General features: G+C 56.5%; 5 protein-coding genes across 5 annotated transcripts; 2 read left to right on the forward strand and 3 right to left on the reverse strand.

Moving 5' to 3' along the window:
• Positions 1–1469: 1469 nt before the first annotated feature.
• Positions 1470–2731, forward strand: B0T26DRAFT_672331 (putative aryl-alcohol dehydrogenase Aad14; the record flags this gene model as incomplete). Its single annotated transcript, XM_060439437.1, has 2 exons — positions 1470–2009; positions 2141–2731. The coding sequence occupies 2 exons, from the start codon at positions 1470–1472 to the stop codon at positions 2729–2731; spliced, it is 1131 nt and encodes a 376-aa protein (XP_060300549.1).
• Positions 2732–3294: 563 nt separating this feature from the next.
• Positions 3295–3864, reverse strand: B0T26DRAFT_748006 (uncharacterized protein; the record flags this gene model as incomplete). Its single annotated transcript, XM_060444912.1, has 1 exon — positions 3295–3864. One exon carries the CDS (start codon positions 3862–3864, stop codon positions 3295–3297), a length of 570 nt encoding a protein of 189 aa, XP_060300550.1.
• Positions 3865–5300: 1436 nt separating this feature from the next.
• B0T26DRAFT_636991 (P-loop containing nucleoside triphosphate hydrolase protein) lies at positions 5301–7036 on the forward strand (the record flags this gene model as incomplete). Its single annotated transcript, XM_060436889.1, has 2 exons — positions 5301–6490; positions 6559–7036. 2 exons carry the CDS (start codon positions 5301–5303, stop codon positions 7034–7036), a joined length of 1668 nt encoding a protein of 555 aa, XP_060300551.1.
• A 3023-nt stretch (positions 7037–10059) lies between these two features.
• On the reverse strand, positions 10060–12134 carry B0T26DRAFT_639286 (major facilitator superfamily domain-containing protein; the record flags this gene model as incomplete). The annotated part of the gene is made up of 3 exons (XM_060437123.1): positions 10060–10345; positions 10481–11416; positions 11542–12134. Coding segments are annotated over 3 exons (1815 nt in total), but the record flags the coding sequence as incomplete, so codon positions are not given.
• Positions 12135–13467: 1333 nt separating this feature from the next.
• Positions 13468–15391, reverse strand: B0T26DRAFT_142782 (uncharacterized protein). The gene is made up of 7 exons (XM_060433410.1): positions 15355–15391; positions 14893–15277; positions 14779–14815; positions 14634–14701; positions 14193–14578; positions 14057–14124; positions 13468–13988 (listed from the first exon to the last, which is right to left on the reverse strand). Exons 2-7 carry the CDS (start codon positions 15010–15012, stop codon positions 13576–13578), a joined length of 1092 nt encoding a protein of 363 aa, XP_060300553.1. The 5' UTR covers positions 15013–15277; positions 15355–15391; the 3' UTR covers positions 13468–13575.
• Positions 15392–16193: the final 802 nt, after the last annotated feature.

The raw sequence follows: 16193 nt of genomic DNA on the forward strand, positions 1-16193 counted from the left end.
TGACACAGTGATGCAATTCCTTGGTGTCGACTCTATCAGTCTAGTAACCTAGTCTATGTCAACCTGGTCACCCTCGCCGCCCTTCCTACGAGGATAAGGGTCATCTTCACGGGACAGCGACAGCCAGCGCGAGGGAGCCGGGGGCGGCGAGGGCGAGGGAGCCGGGGATATCGAGGTCGAGGGAGCCGGAGCTGGAGACGGTGAGGGTAAGGGAGCTCGAATCATCAGAGGAAATCTCGATAAAAGGCATTACGAAGACTGTGAGCGGAAAGGTAGGTTGATGATGTGTTGCACGCGATCGAAGTTGACAGCGCACTGAATTGTCTGCTCAATAGGTCTAAAAGTACAGAAAAGAACGCTTCCTTATACTCATGGAGAGAGGGCAAGGGAGGCGCAGCCCGAAAGAGGCATTCCGAATGAAATGAGGACATTCCGAGTCAAGAATGAAGGAAATAACAAAGAATGAAGGAAGCTCAGAGGCATGTCAACCAGAGCCTGTCCAATTCCATGAAAAGTGGGTCAATTCCAGACGACATGATGTGTTCAAGGGTTGTTTGGCAAAGGAAAAGCCTGCAAAGGCCCTCTGGCCGCTGTAGACCTTAAAACACCAACTGCACACACAAATGCCGGCACGTGGAAGTGTAAATAGTGTCATTTTGACTTTGCCGGGCTTCCTAAGTGCCCGGTTTGCTTCCTTAATGCCCGGTAGGCCGTTGGGTGGATGCCATGCAATACGGCATTTTGCCATAAAAAACGGCATTTTACCATACAAAAAGCGGTCCCTGCGTTGCCAGCTGCCAATGACCCCCAAGTAGTGCGAGGAAAAAGGTAGTGGGTGCGTGCATCAAAGCTCTTAAATAACCCGTTAAACTGGACGAGATAGATACGGCGCGGCCCAGGGCGCGGTGGTAGGATACGGCGTCGCAGCGCAGCCTCGGTATTTTTTGTAAGTATAATACACAAGTCTCTTCCATGAGACCAAGGTAGATATTTAGATAATTTGGGTAATTTGCCATCGCGGTGTTTCCCTAGTAGGCATGTATTCTGGCAGGCTTTTCTTCGGACTTACGGATCATTTCGGATTTATGGGCTAATATTTCGGACTTACGTGCCACTGACGGCCAGCCATCCAGTCCCCGACTCCCCATGGCCAGAGAATCAACAAGCACCCTTTCCCACCTCGGATATTGTGGTCTCTGCCTCGGACTCTGCCTGTCGATCTACTGTAACCCTGTGAGCGGACTTTAGTGGAGATTGTCGATAATCTCCGGAGTACTGGTGTGTCCTTATGGCAGCGGGACTGACTTTTACGAATGAAAGCATACTGGTACCCAGGAGGCCTCGAACATACAGAGTCCTAAGGCCACTCTGATTCAAACGGCTCACATCAACTCGCTCCCAACTAAACAAACCTCTAGTCCGAGTCTCATCGTCAGCCCTCCCTCCGCCTCGTAGCTTCACCTTTCAGAATGGCCCATATCCTCGCGCCCGCCGCGGCACCGGCTACGGAGTTGGGCCGCTACCGGATCCTCTCTTCCACCGCCGGAGTTCGAGTCTCCCCGCTTCAACTGGGAGCCATGAGCCTTGGCCAGGCATGGGAGCCCGAGTTGGGTCCCATGGACAAGGCGGGGGCATTCAAACTCCTCGATGAATATGTCTTGAGTGGAGGCAACTTCATCGACACCGCCAACGACTACCAAGATGAGGAATCCGAGGAATGGCTCGGTGAATACTTTGACGAGAAAGGCACCCGCGATCAGATGGTCATCGCCACTAAGTATACCACGCATTACCGCAAACACGACCTGGGTCTAGCCGGAATCAACTACGCCGGGAACCACAGGAAGTCCCTTCGCCTCAGCGTCGAGGCGAGCCTGAAAAAGCTCCGCACTTCGTATATCGACATTCTCTACCTTCATTGGTGGGACCATACCACCTCGATTGAAGAGATCATGGATTCCCTCCACATCCTGGTGGAGCAAGGCAAGATCCTGTACTTGGGCATGTCCGTAAGTGGCCTGACCATAGGACAACCATCATAGCACAGCCGTCATAGCACAACCATCATAGCACAACCATCTCCATCCGCTCCGACCATCAGAGAAATCAGAGCGCGAAGGACTAATACCCATTCAAAAAGGATACCCCGGCATGGATCGTCAGCGCCGCCAACTACTACGCCCGTGCCAACAACAAAACCCCCATCAGCATCTACCAAGGCCGGTGGAACGTCATGATGCGTGACTTCGAACGGGAGATCATCCCGATGGCACGCCATTTCGGCATGGCACTCGCCCCGTGGGGCGCCCTGGGCTCTGGCAAGTTCCAATCTTCAAAAGCAATCCAAGAGCGGAAGCAAAGAGGCGAAGCCCTTCGCAGCATCCAGGGCGGAGAGCAATCCGAGGCCGAGGCCAAGATGAGTGAAGCTCTCTGCAATGTCGCTGCCGAGCACGGCATCAAGAGCCCGACTGCCGTTGCCCTGGCCTACGTCATGAGCAAGTATCCCTACACGTATCCCATTGTCGGGGGCAGGAAGGTCGAGCACCTGAGGGACAACGTCAAGTGTCTGCACATCAGCCTGACGCAGCAGCAAATCGAGTACCTGGAGGCCGTCGTTCCCTTCGACCCTGGATTCCCGAGCAATCTCATAGGCCCGGATCCCAAGGTTGCCGGGAAAGCGACCGGACTGCTGGCTGCCAGCGGGAATCTCAACTTTGCCATCGCCAAGTAGCCTCTACATTGACAGGGAGTCAGAAGACTGAATCTCGAGTGGCAATTAGTGACGCCGGTACAAGTGGCCAAGGAAAATGGGGTTGCTTACATGCAACCGAAAAGGAGATATGCCCCTGACCTACTGTGACGTAGTGTTTGTTCTTTTTTCTCTTTTTGCTGCTTCTTTGGAAGAAATCAACTCTTTTTACCATAATCAAGGCCTTCCGCCCTTACTTACGGGCCAGTGCTTCTCTTTGATACATTGATTACCTGATATGGCACTCCATTGCATGGCCGAGCTGATCAATTCGGCTGTTTCTTTGGTGATAAATACACGGCAGTCTATCTCGTTCAACCAAACACGACAGCCAAACACGACTAGGAGAGAGAATCTACATCATCCACCGTCCAACGGAACCAAAATATAGGGTAAACCAAACTCCCCTGAACAAAGAAACACGACAGGAAATGTAAAATGGAATCCCGAGACAGTAAACCACCGACCCGTCATTCCAGTGATATAGCGAGTAAAAATTTCTATAAAATGGGCAATTATCGGTTCCTTCTCCTCGATGGCGTAGGCTACTTCTTCTCTTTGACTTGTGGCCAGGATTTCGGAGCGGATCGGTACTTCCCGTCCGGAGCCACCTTCTGCGAAGAATTCGCCTTGTGCGTCCCCTCGAAAAAAGCCTGTGGGGAAAGAGGAACCGCGGCCTTCGCCTTCTTCGGGGGAGCCTTTCTCTTCCGGGGCGTCGGCTTCAGCTCCTCAGTTTCTAGCTTGACGTTGGTGTTGGCGCGAGTTGCGTAGCAGTGGGCCGAGGTCGGCCTGGGAACAGGGACAGGCGCCGCTTTCTTGGGCGTGGGGGTCTTGGGGGCAGTCGCTTTCTTGGGCGTCAGGGTCTTGGGGGCAGCCGCTTTCTTGGGCGTCGGGGTCTTGGGGGCAGCCGCTTTCTTGGGTGTCGGAGTCTTGGGGGCAGCAGCCTCGGTGGCCGCCGTCTTCTTCGGAGCTGCCTTGGTGGCCGCTGTCTTCTTCGGAGCTGCCTTGGCTTTCGGTATGGGCACCGGTTTCCTGGCCTTGGCCGCCTTCGTAGGCCTCTTGACAACTTTGGCTTTGGATGCGCCGGAGTCTCTGACGCCAGATGGTTTCGCCATAACTGCTTTGGTTGGGGGGGGAGGGGGGGGGGGGGGGTCAGAAAAAGGCAGCTGGGTTTTACCGGGCTACAATATATTGAGGGGCCTAGCTCTGAGAAAACAATTGCTGGTGAAATTTGTTCCGCTGTTTTTTCCTAGCACATAGGGGCTGTCTAAGCTAAGTTGCAGGACACATCGCGACGGGATTCAATAAACTAAAGGCAGGGGCTTTTATGAGCTAGCTATAACACAGTCACAAAGCATTATCACGACGCAGTCGTCAATCTCCTTGTCTCCGGAAACAGAACGCACGCCTGGCTATTGTCTTTGTTTTGTCACGAAGCAGCCAAACGAGTTCGGCCGCATCCGGCGCGTCGATTTTTAGATGTAAATCGACAAAGCCGTTCCGTCCCATATTCAAGAGCCAACATGCACTTTGGTTATTCTTTTGCACATTCTAGCACCTCGGCGAATGGTCTCAATAGACCTGAAAATTGGCGTGCACGGTTCAATCGACACAAAGACACAACCCACAACCCACACAAGGCCTCGTGGGCTCACTTCGACAATGCCGTACACATGCAAAACTCGACCCACAAGGGGCTGTGGGCTATGGGTCCGCTAGGGAACGTGCATCACGGGCCGCGGTTGCATGTAGTTCTGTAGTAGGGTACTGTAAACAAAGAAATACCCCGTAGTGTCGCTCCCCCATCTCTCTCTGTTGGCAAAACCAATTCCCACAGACAAGAGTAAAAGGTCTCAATTACAGGAGCATATAGAGGACTGAGTAAAATAGAGAGCCAGATTCTAGTGAAAACTCGACGATAGAAACACACTCCGAGTCAAGTCTACAATAGGGAGTGGATTCTAGTAGTGGGGATCTAGGCTGTTAGCAAACCTCGTCAGAGTCCAAGCTCCTGGCTAGGGCTGTCAGGGGCTGAAACCGAGGCGGCAGGCAGGGCTCCCGGGCCGAAGACGCCCAGAAGGTGCGAACAGGCTCGAGTCGAGCTGGGCCCCATAATTCCAGACAAGGCCAATCAGGCAGCCAGCGGCAATTTCCCGGCCTGGGGACCCGATAAAACTTTTTTTCTGCAGCGTCGTTATCTCGTCTGCCATTCCTTCCGCGTTTGCTATTCCTGCCAAAACTAAACACGGCCGCTACACAACCGTCCGCTCTTTCAACTCCAGCGCAGATGCGTAGATTCTCTCGTCTAGCTCTGGGCCTCTCGCCTCGATTGACAACACTCGCGTCGCGCCACCAACCCGTCCCCTCGCTCAACTTCAACTTCCGCAGCGCCCGCATTACCGCCGCCGCTCCCGTCGCCTTTCGGCGATTTTATTCCTCCCCCGCCGAGGCCCTCGCCCAACAAACAACCGACGACGCCTTTCAGCGATTTCATTCCGCCCCCGCCGAACAAGCAACCGAGGTCGACATCGACGAAATGGCGCCCAACTTTATGCAAAATGCTGCCCAGTACTCGGAGATGGCCGGCCGCATCGACGCGCGCCTCCTCAAGGCCCTCGCCAACATGAACTACACGACAATGTCGCCCGTGCAGCAGGAGGTGCTCAGCCTGCCCTCCTTCACCAAGGACTGCCTCGTGCAGGCCAAGACGGGCACCGGCAAGACCATCGCCTTCCTGCTGCCCGCCCTGCAGACCCTCCTGACGTCGCCCAAACTCCCCCGCGGCCAGGTCGGCATCCTCATCATGGCCCCGACCCGCGAGCTTGCCCAGCAGATCGCCGACGAGTGCGACAAGCTGACGGCCACCATCAGACCCGCCCTCGAGTGCCACCTCGCCGTCGGCGGCAGCAACAAGAACTCCCACCTGCGCAGGTTCACCGAGGGCAATCCCACCGTCATGGTCGCCACCCCCGGCCGCCTGCTCGACTACTTGTCCGACCCCGCCGTGCGCGCACGATTTACAAGCATCCGCAACGTCATCCTCGACGAGGCCGATAGAATGCTGGACCAGGGCTTCGTCCCCGACGTCATGAGGATTCTCCAGACGCTGCCGTCCAAGCAGTCGGCCAACTGGCAGGGCATGTGCTTCAGCGCCACCGTACCCAAGGGCATCGAGAAGGTGGTGCACTTGGTTCTCGACAAGGACCACGCCCGCATCTCCACCATCGTCGAGGGCGAGGAGCCTACCGTGAACAGGATTCCCCAGTCCTACCTTCCCGTTGCCTCGGTCGACCAAGTCCTCCCGACCCTGCACTCACTCCTGGCCATCGAGTCCCTCAACAACCGCAACCTGAAGGCCGTCGTCTTCAGCTCCACCGCCCGCCACGCCGGCTTGCTCTACCACGTCTTCGCCTCCACCGGCGGCGCCGCTCCCGGCAAGCTGCCCGTCTTCCAGATGCAGTCCCGCATGAGCCAGACCCAGCGGACCCGCACTGTCGACGAGTTCAAGAATGCCGAGCGCGGCCTGCTCTTCGCCTCGGACGTTGTGGGACGCGGAATGGACTTCCCCGACGTCTCGCTCGTCGTGCAGATTGGCCCGCCCTCCGAGTCCGAGCAGTATGTGCATCGCGTGGGCCGGACAGGCCGCGCCGGCAAGAGCGGGCGTGCCACCATGATCGTGCTCCCCCAGGAAATGCGCTTCATGACTAAGAATCCCTCGTTTCCCATCCAGAAATCTGCCCTGTAAGTCTCTGCTCTCCCTCCCGAGATGCCCTAGCGGCGACGTGCAAACTTGGACTAACACGTAGTAGCGAGCACCCTCAACTGGCCACCTTCAACTCGGACAAGGTCATCAGCAGTGCTCTGGCCAAGGTCCCCCTACAGACAAAGGAGCAAGCATATATCGCCTTCCTGGGATACACGAACTCGCAGAAGAAGGACTACGGCATCCAGAGCGACGGCGTGGTGCGCTTGGCCAACGAGCTCTCCGAGGCCATGGGGCTGACGCAGCTGCCCATGATCGAGGCTAGGACTGTCGGTAAGATGGGCCTCAAGGGCGTGCCCGGACTCAACGTCGGCACGCCGCAGAACCTGCGCAACCCCAATAGCAACACGGGTAGGAACCCCTTTCTCTCGGACCTCAAGCCCCGTCCTCCCCCCGAGAACAACTTTAGACGCCGACCCGGGCCGCCGCCTCCGGCCGCAGGGAGCAAGAACAAGAAGCCCATCGACGAGGCTGCTCCCAGCCCGTCCAGCCGGCCGACTCAGCCTAAGAAGCCGAGACGCTGAGCTGGCGTGTAGCGCGGTGGTGCTGGGTGGGTGAGATGACGCGCATGTTTGCTTTTTGTTCCTTCGGGTTCTTTTGATAGGGTAGATATAGAACGTGCACCATGGACCAGAGGAGTTGGGGGCAAAGAGGACTGGCTTTTTGGGCTTTTGCGTTGGTTCTTTTACGAGTATTTCTGGATGGACTTGTTCTCTATAGATACCCGAGGGCAAAACAGTGTCGTTTCCTACATTGCTCGTCGCCTTGTACATTTAGATGTGGTGGACAGCGGGACTGCCGTGTGCATTTATATAGACTAAGATCAGGGAAACCAATCTTTGCTTGAGCACATGGATATTCCATAACCGTGTTTGTACTACCAAACCTATCTCCGTCAGCCTCAGCTTGGCAAACGTGTCTGATCTTTCAACACAGCCATCCCGGAGCACTTGTGTAACGATCGGTGAGCCGACCAACCTTGAATAGTGATAACTAATATGAGTCCAAGTTTATAGTTCAAATATAGAGTATTCCGTACGACAGAGTATAAACATATAAACAGACCCCCTGCAGGGCCCAGAGGGGAAGACTAGTCGCACTCCTGTCTTCTCCAACGTCGATTGAGTGCGTCGCAACAAAACAGCCCTATCGCATGCCAAATATTATTCGCGTCCGCGTTTAGATCTTGTGCAGGCCTGAAGAGGATATATCCGCATGAGGGTTTCGCGAGCTGCTAGGGAGTATAGCGTTGCTTCTCCGGTGCCGCTAGCTGGTATCTTGGAGTCGGTACCTTGTTGGATGCTTTCCAAGCAAGGATTCGTTGTCTGCGAAGATGGATGGGTGTGGTATTTGTTGGTCTAATGACTGTAATTGTTAGCTTTGTGGTAATGGTAGTAGTAAAGGAGGTGGTGGTGTCTTGTCTTGAAAATTGGAGAAGAAAAAAGGAAAAGAAAAAGGAGAAGAGGAGAAAAGGAGAAAAGGAGAAAAGGAGAAAAGGAGAAAAGGAGAAAAGAAGGACAGAAGGGGAAAAGAAAAAAGGGAGGAAGAAAAAGAAAGAAGGGAGGTGTTGGTATCACCAGGTACCGGTACTAGAAGCAACAGGGCGTATCTGCACGCCGAAACTGGTGGTTCAAGTGATGGATTCGTATATGTATATTACTCCCTCTCTCTTCCTTTCTAGCAGTGCCAGAAAGCCCCCTTCTTATACTACTATTGTGGTAGCGAAATAGTTGGGGAAGTAGGCCGCGAAGTAGGTCGCGATTAGGCTGCGAAGGAGGTCGCGAAGTAGGCTACAAATCCTCTGCCTAATCCTTTGCCTAACCCTTTTGAAGCCCACATTCCAACAGGAGGAAAAGAAGAAACAAGAATAGAAAAAGAAAAAAGCAAAGAGAGCCAGAAAACATCGGGCGGCGAAGAAACGGCGTCGAGAGTAGAGAATGGACATCGAGTGGCGCGTGAGTACGCGCCGATTCTAGGTGGGAAGAATAGTTAGTACAATGAGCAGAAAGCTGCAGAGGTCAGCGGGCATCACGAGGAGCGCAGACAGAAACGAAACATGACGTCGTGGTAGTAGTAGTAGGTGGTCGATGTGCAACATGGAGGCTCTGGTGCGCCGTCTGGCAGCAAGTATCTCGGAGCATCGCCTGCTGCAAAAAGAAAAGAAAGACGCGTCGACCGTGATTCATGGGAGTGATGGTGCACGGCAAAAGAGGGTGGCATTCCGTGTGCAGGTAGGATATCTAGTCAAAGCTCCGGCGGCATGTTGGGTGTGGTTTGGGTCTTGTGGTTCAGTCACGGCAGGGAAACGGCATTATATGGGGCAGTGAGGGTCCGAATGGTGGCATGTGCAGAGAAAGAGAAAACAACGGTGGTGGCATGTGCAGAGGAAGAGAAAACAACGGTGGTGGTGACGGTGCGGTGGTGAGTGGGAATAGACCCGCGCGGGTTCGTGGAAGTCAAAAACAAAAGAAAGGTAGCCCGGCTGCGTGCAGAGCTTGCATGTGCGGTGCACGTAGTGGTTGCAAGATGAGCATCGAGGACAGAGGCATGGAATCAAAATGCGCTATGGCTGCAAGAGGGCCGGTGTGCGGTTGCCAACACCAGAGGACGGGAATATTGGGCGTGGTGCAGCTTCACGGGTGCCCTCAAAGGCTTCACATCGGGGAGAGAGGGTGTGGGGGCAGAAGGGCAGCCAGGGGATAGCCTCACGAGGTGATGCGTGTGCCGGGTAACGAGGAGGCGTGCCCCAGGCGCAGGCGCCGCGGTCACCGCCAAGGAAAGGCACCGCGGTACGCGTCGTTGTCCCTCCCCGGGCCTCGCGTGTGCGAGCGAGGGCGTCGCCGGGGGGTATATGGCCTCGTTCAAGTGCTCATATTTTCAACAAGCAAAGCAGACAGCGTGGTCAGTTTGAGGAGATTCAGAGAAGAAAAAACTCCAGCTAACCAGGTGTTAGGCGAAGACCTCGGACCGCCGGTACCGACCCCCTCCGCCACATCGAACCTCGAACTGAATTAAGACCAAGGATACATGCGCCAACGCGCTATAAGGTCCCTGTCCCCCGCCTGTTCCGCGCAGTAGCTAAGGTCTTTGTGAAATAGGACGCGATTCTCCCACCGACCGAAAGATACACGAACGAGACCACGGAAGCTATCAAGAGGAACGACCAGAGGTAAGAGGTCCCGAATTCGATTCCCGCCTCCAAACTGACCACTGCTGCATTCTTTTTTTTATTCTTCTTTTCTCTATATGTTGGTATATGTTGGTTTTATCTTTTGTCTGCACCCGCCCGAGCATTCGTCCCTCCCCTGCCTCCCTTTCGGTTGATATTCTCTTGTCACCTCCTCGCTCATGATGCTATTCGCACTTCCACTGCAACTTTGCATCACTGCCTGTTTGTTTTCCCCGAGGTGCACTGCGAAAATATCTACACATTGAATTTTCCTAGCCTGCCTTGACTTATTATTCTGCCCACTGCCCACCCACGCTTCACACACACCCACCCACACACACACACACACACACACACACGACACCCCACACGCACCCTTCAACGACTGCACATAATGGATGCGCATATCTTCCTCTTTTCCGTCCACTGCCTCGCCCGCTTCCCGAAGAGAAACATGGGCACCGTCGTCGTTAGCAGGACCAGCTGAATGGCGCCGATCCATAGGAACACGGTCTTGGGCCCGTCGCGCTCCACCCACTCGGTCACGAACATGCTAAAGACGAGCCCGTGGAAGATATCCTTGCTGAAGTTGAGCGTCACCAGTGCCTCGCCCGCGAACTGGCGGTAGCTGTCGACGCAGAACGTGATGGCTGTCGTCGAGCCGCTGACCCCAAAATGGCGAGTTAGCAGCTGCTCCCGATCTCCGTCCCGCCTTGGCATTTCTCTGCTCTTTTGGGATCATGCTAACCAGACGACACCTCGAGCCAAACACAAAACAAGCGCGCGGGAATCGACTCACAGTGCGCAGCCAAACGAGACCAGGCCGAAGAAGACAGTCGGCACCTCCCAGGCATCGCCCGCCTCAGCGCTCCAGCCAAATCCCATCAGCCCCGCCGCAGTAGCCACGGCAACGGGCAGCGCCATGACGAGGCGGAACTCGGGCTCGTAGACGCCAGCATTGCGCCTAGCCATGGCGCGCACGAGAGCGTCGGACGCGCGGCCCGCCACCGCAGTGCCCAGCACGCCGCCCACGAACGGCGCCATGTACACGAGCCCAACATCAAACGCGCCGAACCCGTAGCTGCTGCGCTGTCGATACACCACCCCGACTGTTTCTGACAGTACTACTAGCCACCCGATGCTGCACGCGTACACGGCCGCCGACCAGAGCACGGCTGGATACGTGAGGAGGACGAGTGGGCGCACAGCCACCCGCCGCCAGGACTCCAAGGGCCGCAGCCGGCCGTGCCAGGGGCGGAGCTGGGACGCGAAGGACTCGGGTTGCGGCGCGTGGCGCAGGCGGTTGGTGTATATGTTCTGGCTGGGCGGGGGACAGGTTGCGGCGCGCTCGGGGTCGTGGACATTAAGAATAAGCGGCGACCCGGCTGCGAGACAAGGGGTTGATACGGCCAGGCTATCTTCGACAGACACCGTGCTGGCGAGCTGGGCGCTGCTGGACTGTTCGGCGGGTGTTGCTGTCTCCAAGGTAGACGCCTTGGCCTGGTCTGACTCGGTTTCGTCTGTCCTGCTCTCGTCCTTTTCGTCTGTCCTGCTCTCGTCCTTTCCCTCGTCCGCTTCGCCAATACATTGGCTGACCACGACTTCAGGAGCCGGGGCTGCTGCCTCAACTAGCACCGTCTGCAGGTTCCGCGGCGGCTCTTCCCTGTCCCAGAACGTCTCGGGCAGGAACAGGAACATGACGACGCCGCACAGCGCGCCCACTATGACCACGATCCTGTGCGAGCAATCAGTAGACGCTCTGGTGTCAGGACTTCATATCCTCCGGCCACAAAGCCAAAGGAGCCCACCAACCAAACAGCCACCAGAAAAGTCAAGGAGCAAAAAAGGGAGTCAGCATACCAAAACACCCACCGCCAGCCTCGCCTCTCCAGCACCGCCGCGCTAGCGAGCGGCACCAGATTCTTCCCACCCAACATAGCCAGCGCATACACGCCGATCCTGAACGCGCGCTCGTGCAAGAAAAACAGATCCGCAATCGTCGCTGCTGCTAGCGCCTCTACCGGACTGATGCACACGCCCTGCACCACGCGCGCCGCCAGCAGCGACGCAAAGCTCCGACTCGCCGCGCACCACGCCGATGCCACACAGAACAGCGCCGCGCCGCCGAGGTACACGGGCCGCTTGCCGAATAGCGCGGCAGCCGGTCCAGATGTGAAAGCGCACCCTGTCCCAAGGCCCAGCATGAACATGCCGGTGGTGAGCGCGGTGCGCGGGACCGAAGTGTGGAACGTGCTGGCGACCTCGGGGAAGCCGGCCGCGAGGACGGGCGTCATGCCGCCGCCGACGAGCGCGAACAGGCTTAGTGCGGCGAGTGCGCTGTCGCGGCGCCAGCGCGGCCAGTTGAGCGGGTCGTTCGGTGTGCATGGTTCGGGCTGCGGGTCGAGGATTACGAGGCCGTCGGAGGTGGTTTGCTGGTGTTTGGTGGTGATGGGGGTGGTGATGGGGGTGGTGATGGGGGTGGTGATGGGGGTGGTGGTGGTGATGGGAGACTCGGAGGCTAGTAATAGGATGGTTCCTGGATACAGAGGTGATTAGTGGGCTTGGTTAGACTCTGAGCCGCCGGGTTGTAAATCTTCGTCGTTCATGGGGCAATGGTAATGGTAAGTGGGCACATACCCGACACCGGCGCAGCCGTGTCTCGCGGGTTGAGGACGCCGAAGCTCCATCGCGGCCCGTTCTGCGGCGTGCTGTGTTGTCCATCACGGCTCTCATGTGTCGTGGCGTGCCGCAGAAAAAAATACGACGGCCACCTGCGCGTCTTCGGTTTCGTAGCTCGTTGGGGGGCGGCGGGGGCGGCGGCCGCGACTGGCTGTGAGTTCTGCATCTTTGCGGACTCTTTGTCCTCTGTTTTGTTCGAGACGAAACAACGTTAGACGTGGGGAGGTCGACACGGGCGACTCGGGGGCTGGCTCATTTAGGGGCCGGCTCATTCAGGGGCTGGCACCAACAAGTAATCAAGGAATTATCCGATATTGGTTGAGGGATCTTTATTTACCGCCACAAAAACATCGGCCAGAAAGTTGACTGCTGTCGAGCATCGCATCTGTCAGACATCCAAAACAGACACGCCCCGTCACATTTCTATCCGGTTTCGGGGGACGGGCACGGTGGCGACGGTTAGCATAGCGTGTCTGCACGGCGCGCATTGGCCGTGCAGTAGGCCTGCGCAAGTGCACGCAGGCGCAGCCAGCTCACACCACTCCCGCATGCCATGTTGACGAGCAATGACGATGCTATATCGTGTTGAGAGAGATTCGGCCAACCTCGGACCGCGCGGCCTCGGGGACATCGTGGCGTTCCTTGGAAGTTGGTTGCCGTGCGCCGCGTCCGTCTCCATCCGGGACGACATGGCGGCAGTGCATCCTAGTGCCGCCATCCCATGCGGCATGAGTGTTATTCTTCGCTGTGTGCAGGCTACGTCACCGGGAGTCGGCTTGTGTTGCTGAATGTTGCTTGAATCTGCCCCACCCGTGGCTAGACTCCCCCCGTCTGGCGTTGACGGGATCGATCACCTTGGCAGTAGCATTAAACATCAACACGGTCCTTACCTTTGACTAGCTCCGCCGCCACCAGCCTTGACAAGCGTGATTCAATTATTGTACTGAAAGACCCCTACCCAAAGGTCATCGGGTGTCGTGTCTTCAGCAACACCCCGTGATGTGCAAGGTCCAAATCAAGTAATTACTGTCTGGACCTGGAAGCCGTCGAGCCGATAACTGGCAATATAAAATAACATGAACACCCGTGTCACCTCGCCTTCGGCCCACGCAGTCATGGATACTAGGCGGTAGGACAGAGCTTGAATTACGTGACATGAGCAAGACCAAAGAGCATAACAAATAAAACCACAACCATCGGGTCACAGACCGCGATTCACTCGGCCCAGGCCTGAGAATTCACAAACCCCTGCTTCACGGCGCCCGGCGCTCGCAAGTCGTCCAGGAGAAGCTCGCTTCTGGACGCGGGTAACGACGATGCCGTCTGGAGGGTGGTGGTGGTCATCCTGATCTTGGACGTCGTCTCGCTGTCGCTCGCCTGGGCGGTCTGAACCTCGGAGCTCGAGCCGGGCGTCGACAGGTGGTAGTGGTGGCGCTTAACTTCCCAGCTGTTGGCGCCCAATGCCCTCGAGTCGCGTCCGCGGCCGCCGCGCCGCAAGACACTCTTACCCGTGTCGACCCATCGCCCCAGCGCCGGACCCAGAAGCACCCGCAGGCTGGGCAGGCACGCGCAAATGATTGCTACATTCATCTCCACCCCTGTCCACATCGCGAGCGGGACCGTGTCGACTAGCCGTCGGGTCAGTTCTGCGGATTGGATCAAGTGATAATGTGATTCGGTAGCAGAGTGTTCTCACCGGTCTGGTTGGTCGAGTTTATGAACTGGCTAATGGTAGGCAGCCTGATGAAACTGATTATGAGGACGCTGTCGAGTGACCAGACGTCAGCTTCGACGCCAGCAATTCCCCGGCTTAGCCACGAAGAGACACGTACCAGACGCCCACGGCAAACATTATCGACACGACAATTCTCTTCTGCCAAGAGAGCTTGAGCCGTACCACAAACGGCAGAGGAAGCAAGATGATCCACAGGTCAAATGCGATACTGAGAATCGCAGCGGTCCATGTGATAGCGAGACGGCTGACGCAGAAGCCAGCGTGCTCCCCGTCTTCGTACCGAGTCCAGTAGTAGCTGACCGGTGTGCACTGAAAGGAAACTGTAGTGACGACCACGATAGCTATCGCGGTATCGAGAGCTAGCGACGCGATGATCAGAGGTCTTGCGAGGGGGACGCTGAAGATGCGAAGGTAGAAGAGCAGAATGGACGTGCGGACAAAGAAACGCGTGAAGCCATAAATGATGAAGCCGGTATAGAAGCCCTAGAAAGAAGTCAACTAGTGGCGCTCGTCATTCAGACGAGTTCGTAGCACGCACCTTGAGAACTGTCGGGATGTCCTCGGCGTGTACCGTCCAAATATCGCTCCCGAACCCGATATTTGCCACTGCAGGTAGCGAGACGCATTAGCAAGACGTTCGACAGGAGCTTACGCATGTATGTTGATATGTTGGAGGGGCATACAAAACCAACCGAGGGCCGTGTAAGCGATACTAGCCAGCTGCGGCGTTGCGGCTTCGAGTTAACTTGGTGTTTATGGGTACATAATTCGGCAGCATCCTCGTTGCCGGAACCTACCAGAGCTACAATGATCAATGGGTCGTCCCACCACAGCTTCATATTCCCAAAACACTTGGCGAGGAATCTCAGCAGCACGGCAAATGTCGCAATGGCCGTGAAGACGGTTTCGACGGTCATGAATGATTTGCTGGAATGGGTGGCAATGCCGCATGTTGTCGCGGTTATGTTCTTGGCCGCTGGCGGAGGCTATCAGTGGCCGACGAGACTCTCGAAACCACATCCGTGTTCTGGGCAACTGCAACTCACTGAGCATATCAGTGATGCTACATGCCGAAGCGATGCATGATGAAGCATCACTGTTGAGGGCCGCATTAGTGCAAATACAGTGCTGGTCACTGGAGGCGCAAGACGACCTTGAGATGGCGTTGACAAGGCACGCAAACTGGGATACGTAAGCACTAACGCCGGGAAGACGCCGGAACACCGACCGAGTCGAGGCGGTGGGGATTGCGAGCTTACGGCGCAAAGAGGCAGCTGCGGCCCGCCAGACGACATGGCAGCAGCTTGTTCGGTGCCGGGCAGACTTAGCAGTCTCGAGACGGGTCAAGGCAGAGAGACATTCGTCAACCAGAATCAAGCAACAAGGGCCTGGCCTTGACCAGATGGGCTCAGCCAAGATAAGTACTCGTTTGTGAAGCGCATGCATGGCCTCGGCAGGAGGGCAGCGGAAAACACACTGGCAGCGCTGCCGAAGGCCCACCACCCCCGGCCCGCGCCTCACGCACCACAAGTGTGCGTTTCACTCTGGCACGTCCGTGTCAAGAAGGCGTGAGTGAACACACCCCTTTAGACGTAGCATTAGGGCGCGGGTACCTAAGTCACGGCATGAGTATAAGCACCGAGCAAGCAAGCCGACAGGTGCACCAAGCAAGCAAGCCGGCAGGTGGGGAGAGTGGCACACCTGGGCCCTGGGGCCGTCATGCTCGCCATGCGTGCGGCGCAGGTCCGCAGGTGGGTGATACATGCGTGGCACCGAAACTCTTTTCCGCTTTGGGGGCCTAGCCAGCCGTTTGGGAGGATTTGGCCTCAATTCCGGATGCTGCAGAGAAACCATGGAGAATCTAGTGGGAACGAGGATGGCATGTTCGGAATTGGGCGCCGTTTGCCAAGGCCTGGAATGAGAATTCGGACTTGCTTCATTGCCCTTTTGAGCTGGACTGAATCTGGTTAGCGATTAGCTGTCATGTGTTCAGGTGAGTTCGATTGCTGATAGTCGAGCTTACAACAAGGGTAAGCTGACAGGGCGCCGAATAATTCCTGTGGTCTTTTTGTTGAATACCCTGCCCAGAGAAGGCCAG

Source organism: Lasiosphaeria miniovina (genome assembly GCF_030549165.1).
Source record: "Lasiosphaeria miniovina strain SMH2392-1A chromosome Unknown B0T26scaffold_2, whole genome shotgun sequence".
Taxonomy (NCBI): domain Eukaryota; kingdom Fungi; phylum Ascomycota; class Sordariomycetes; order Sordariales; family Lasiosphaeriaceae; genus Lasiosphaeria; species Lasiosphaeria miniovina.

Excerpts from the sequence above, each read along its gene's own strand:
- B0T26DRAFT_142782 (XM_060433410.1), bottom strand. The coding sequence starts at position 15,012 with ATGACCGTCGAAACCGTCTTCACGGCCATTGCGACATTTGCCGTGCTG. Across the intron at positions 14,816-14,892 it reads CATTGATCATTGTAGCTCTG|CTGGCTAGTATCGCTTACAC; the intron begins GTAGGTTCCGGC and ends GCAACGCCGCAG. Across the intron at positions 14,702-14,778 it reads CACGGCCCTCGGTTGGTTTT|TGGCAAATATCGGGTTCGGG; the intron begins GTATGCCCCTCC and ends CGCTACCTGCAG.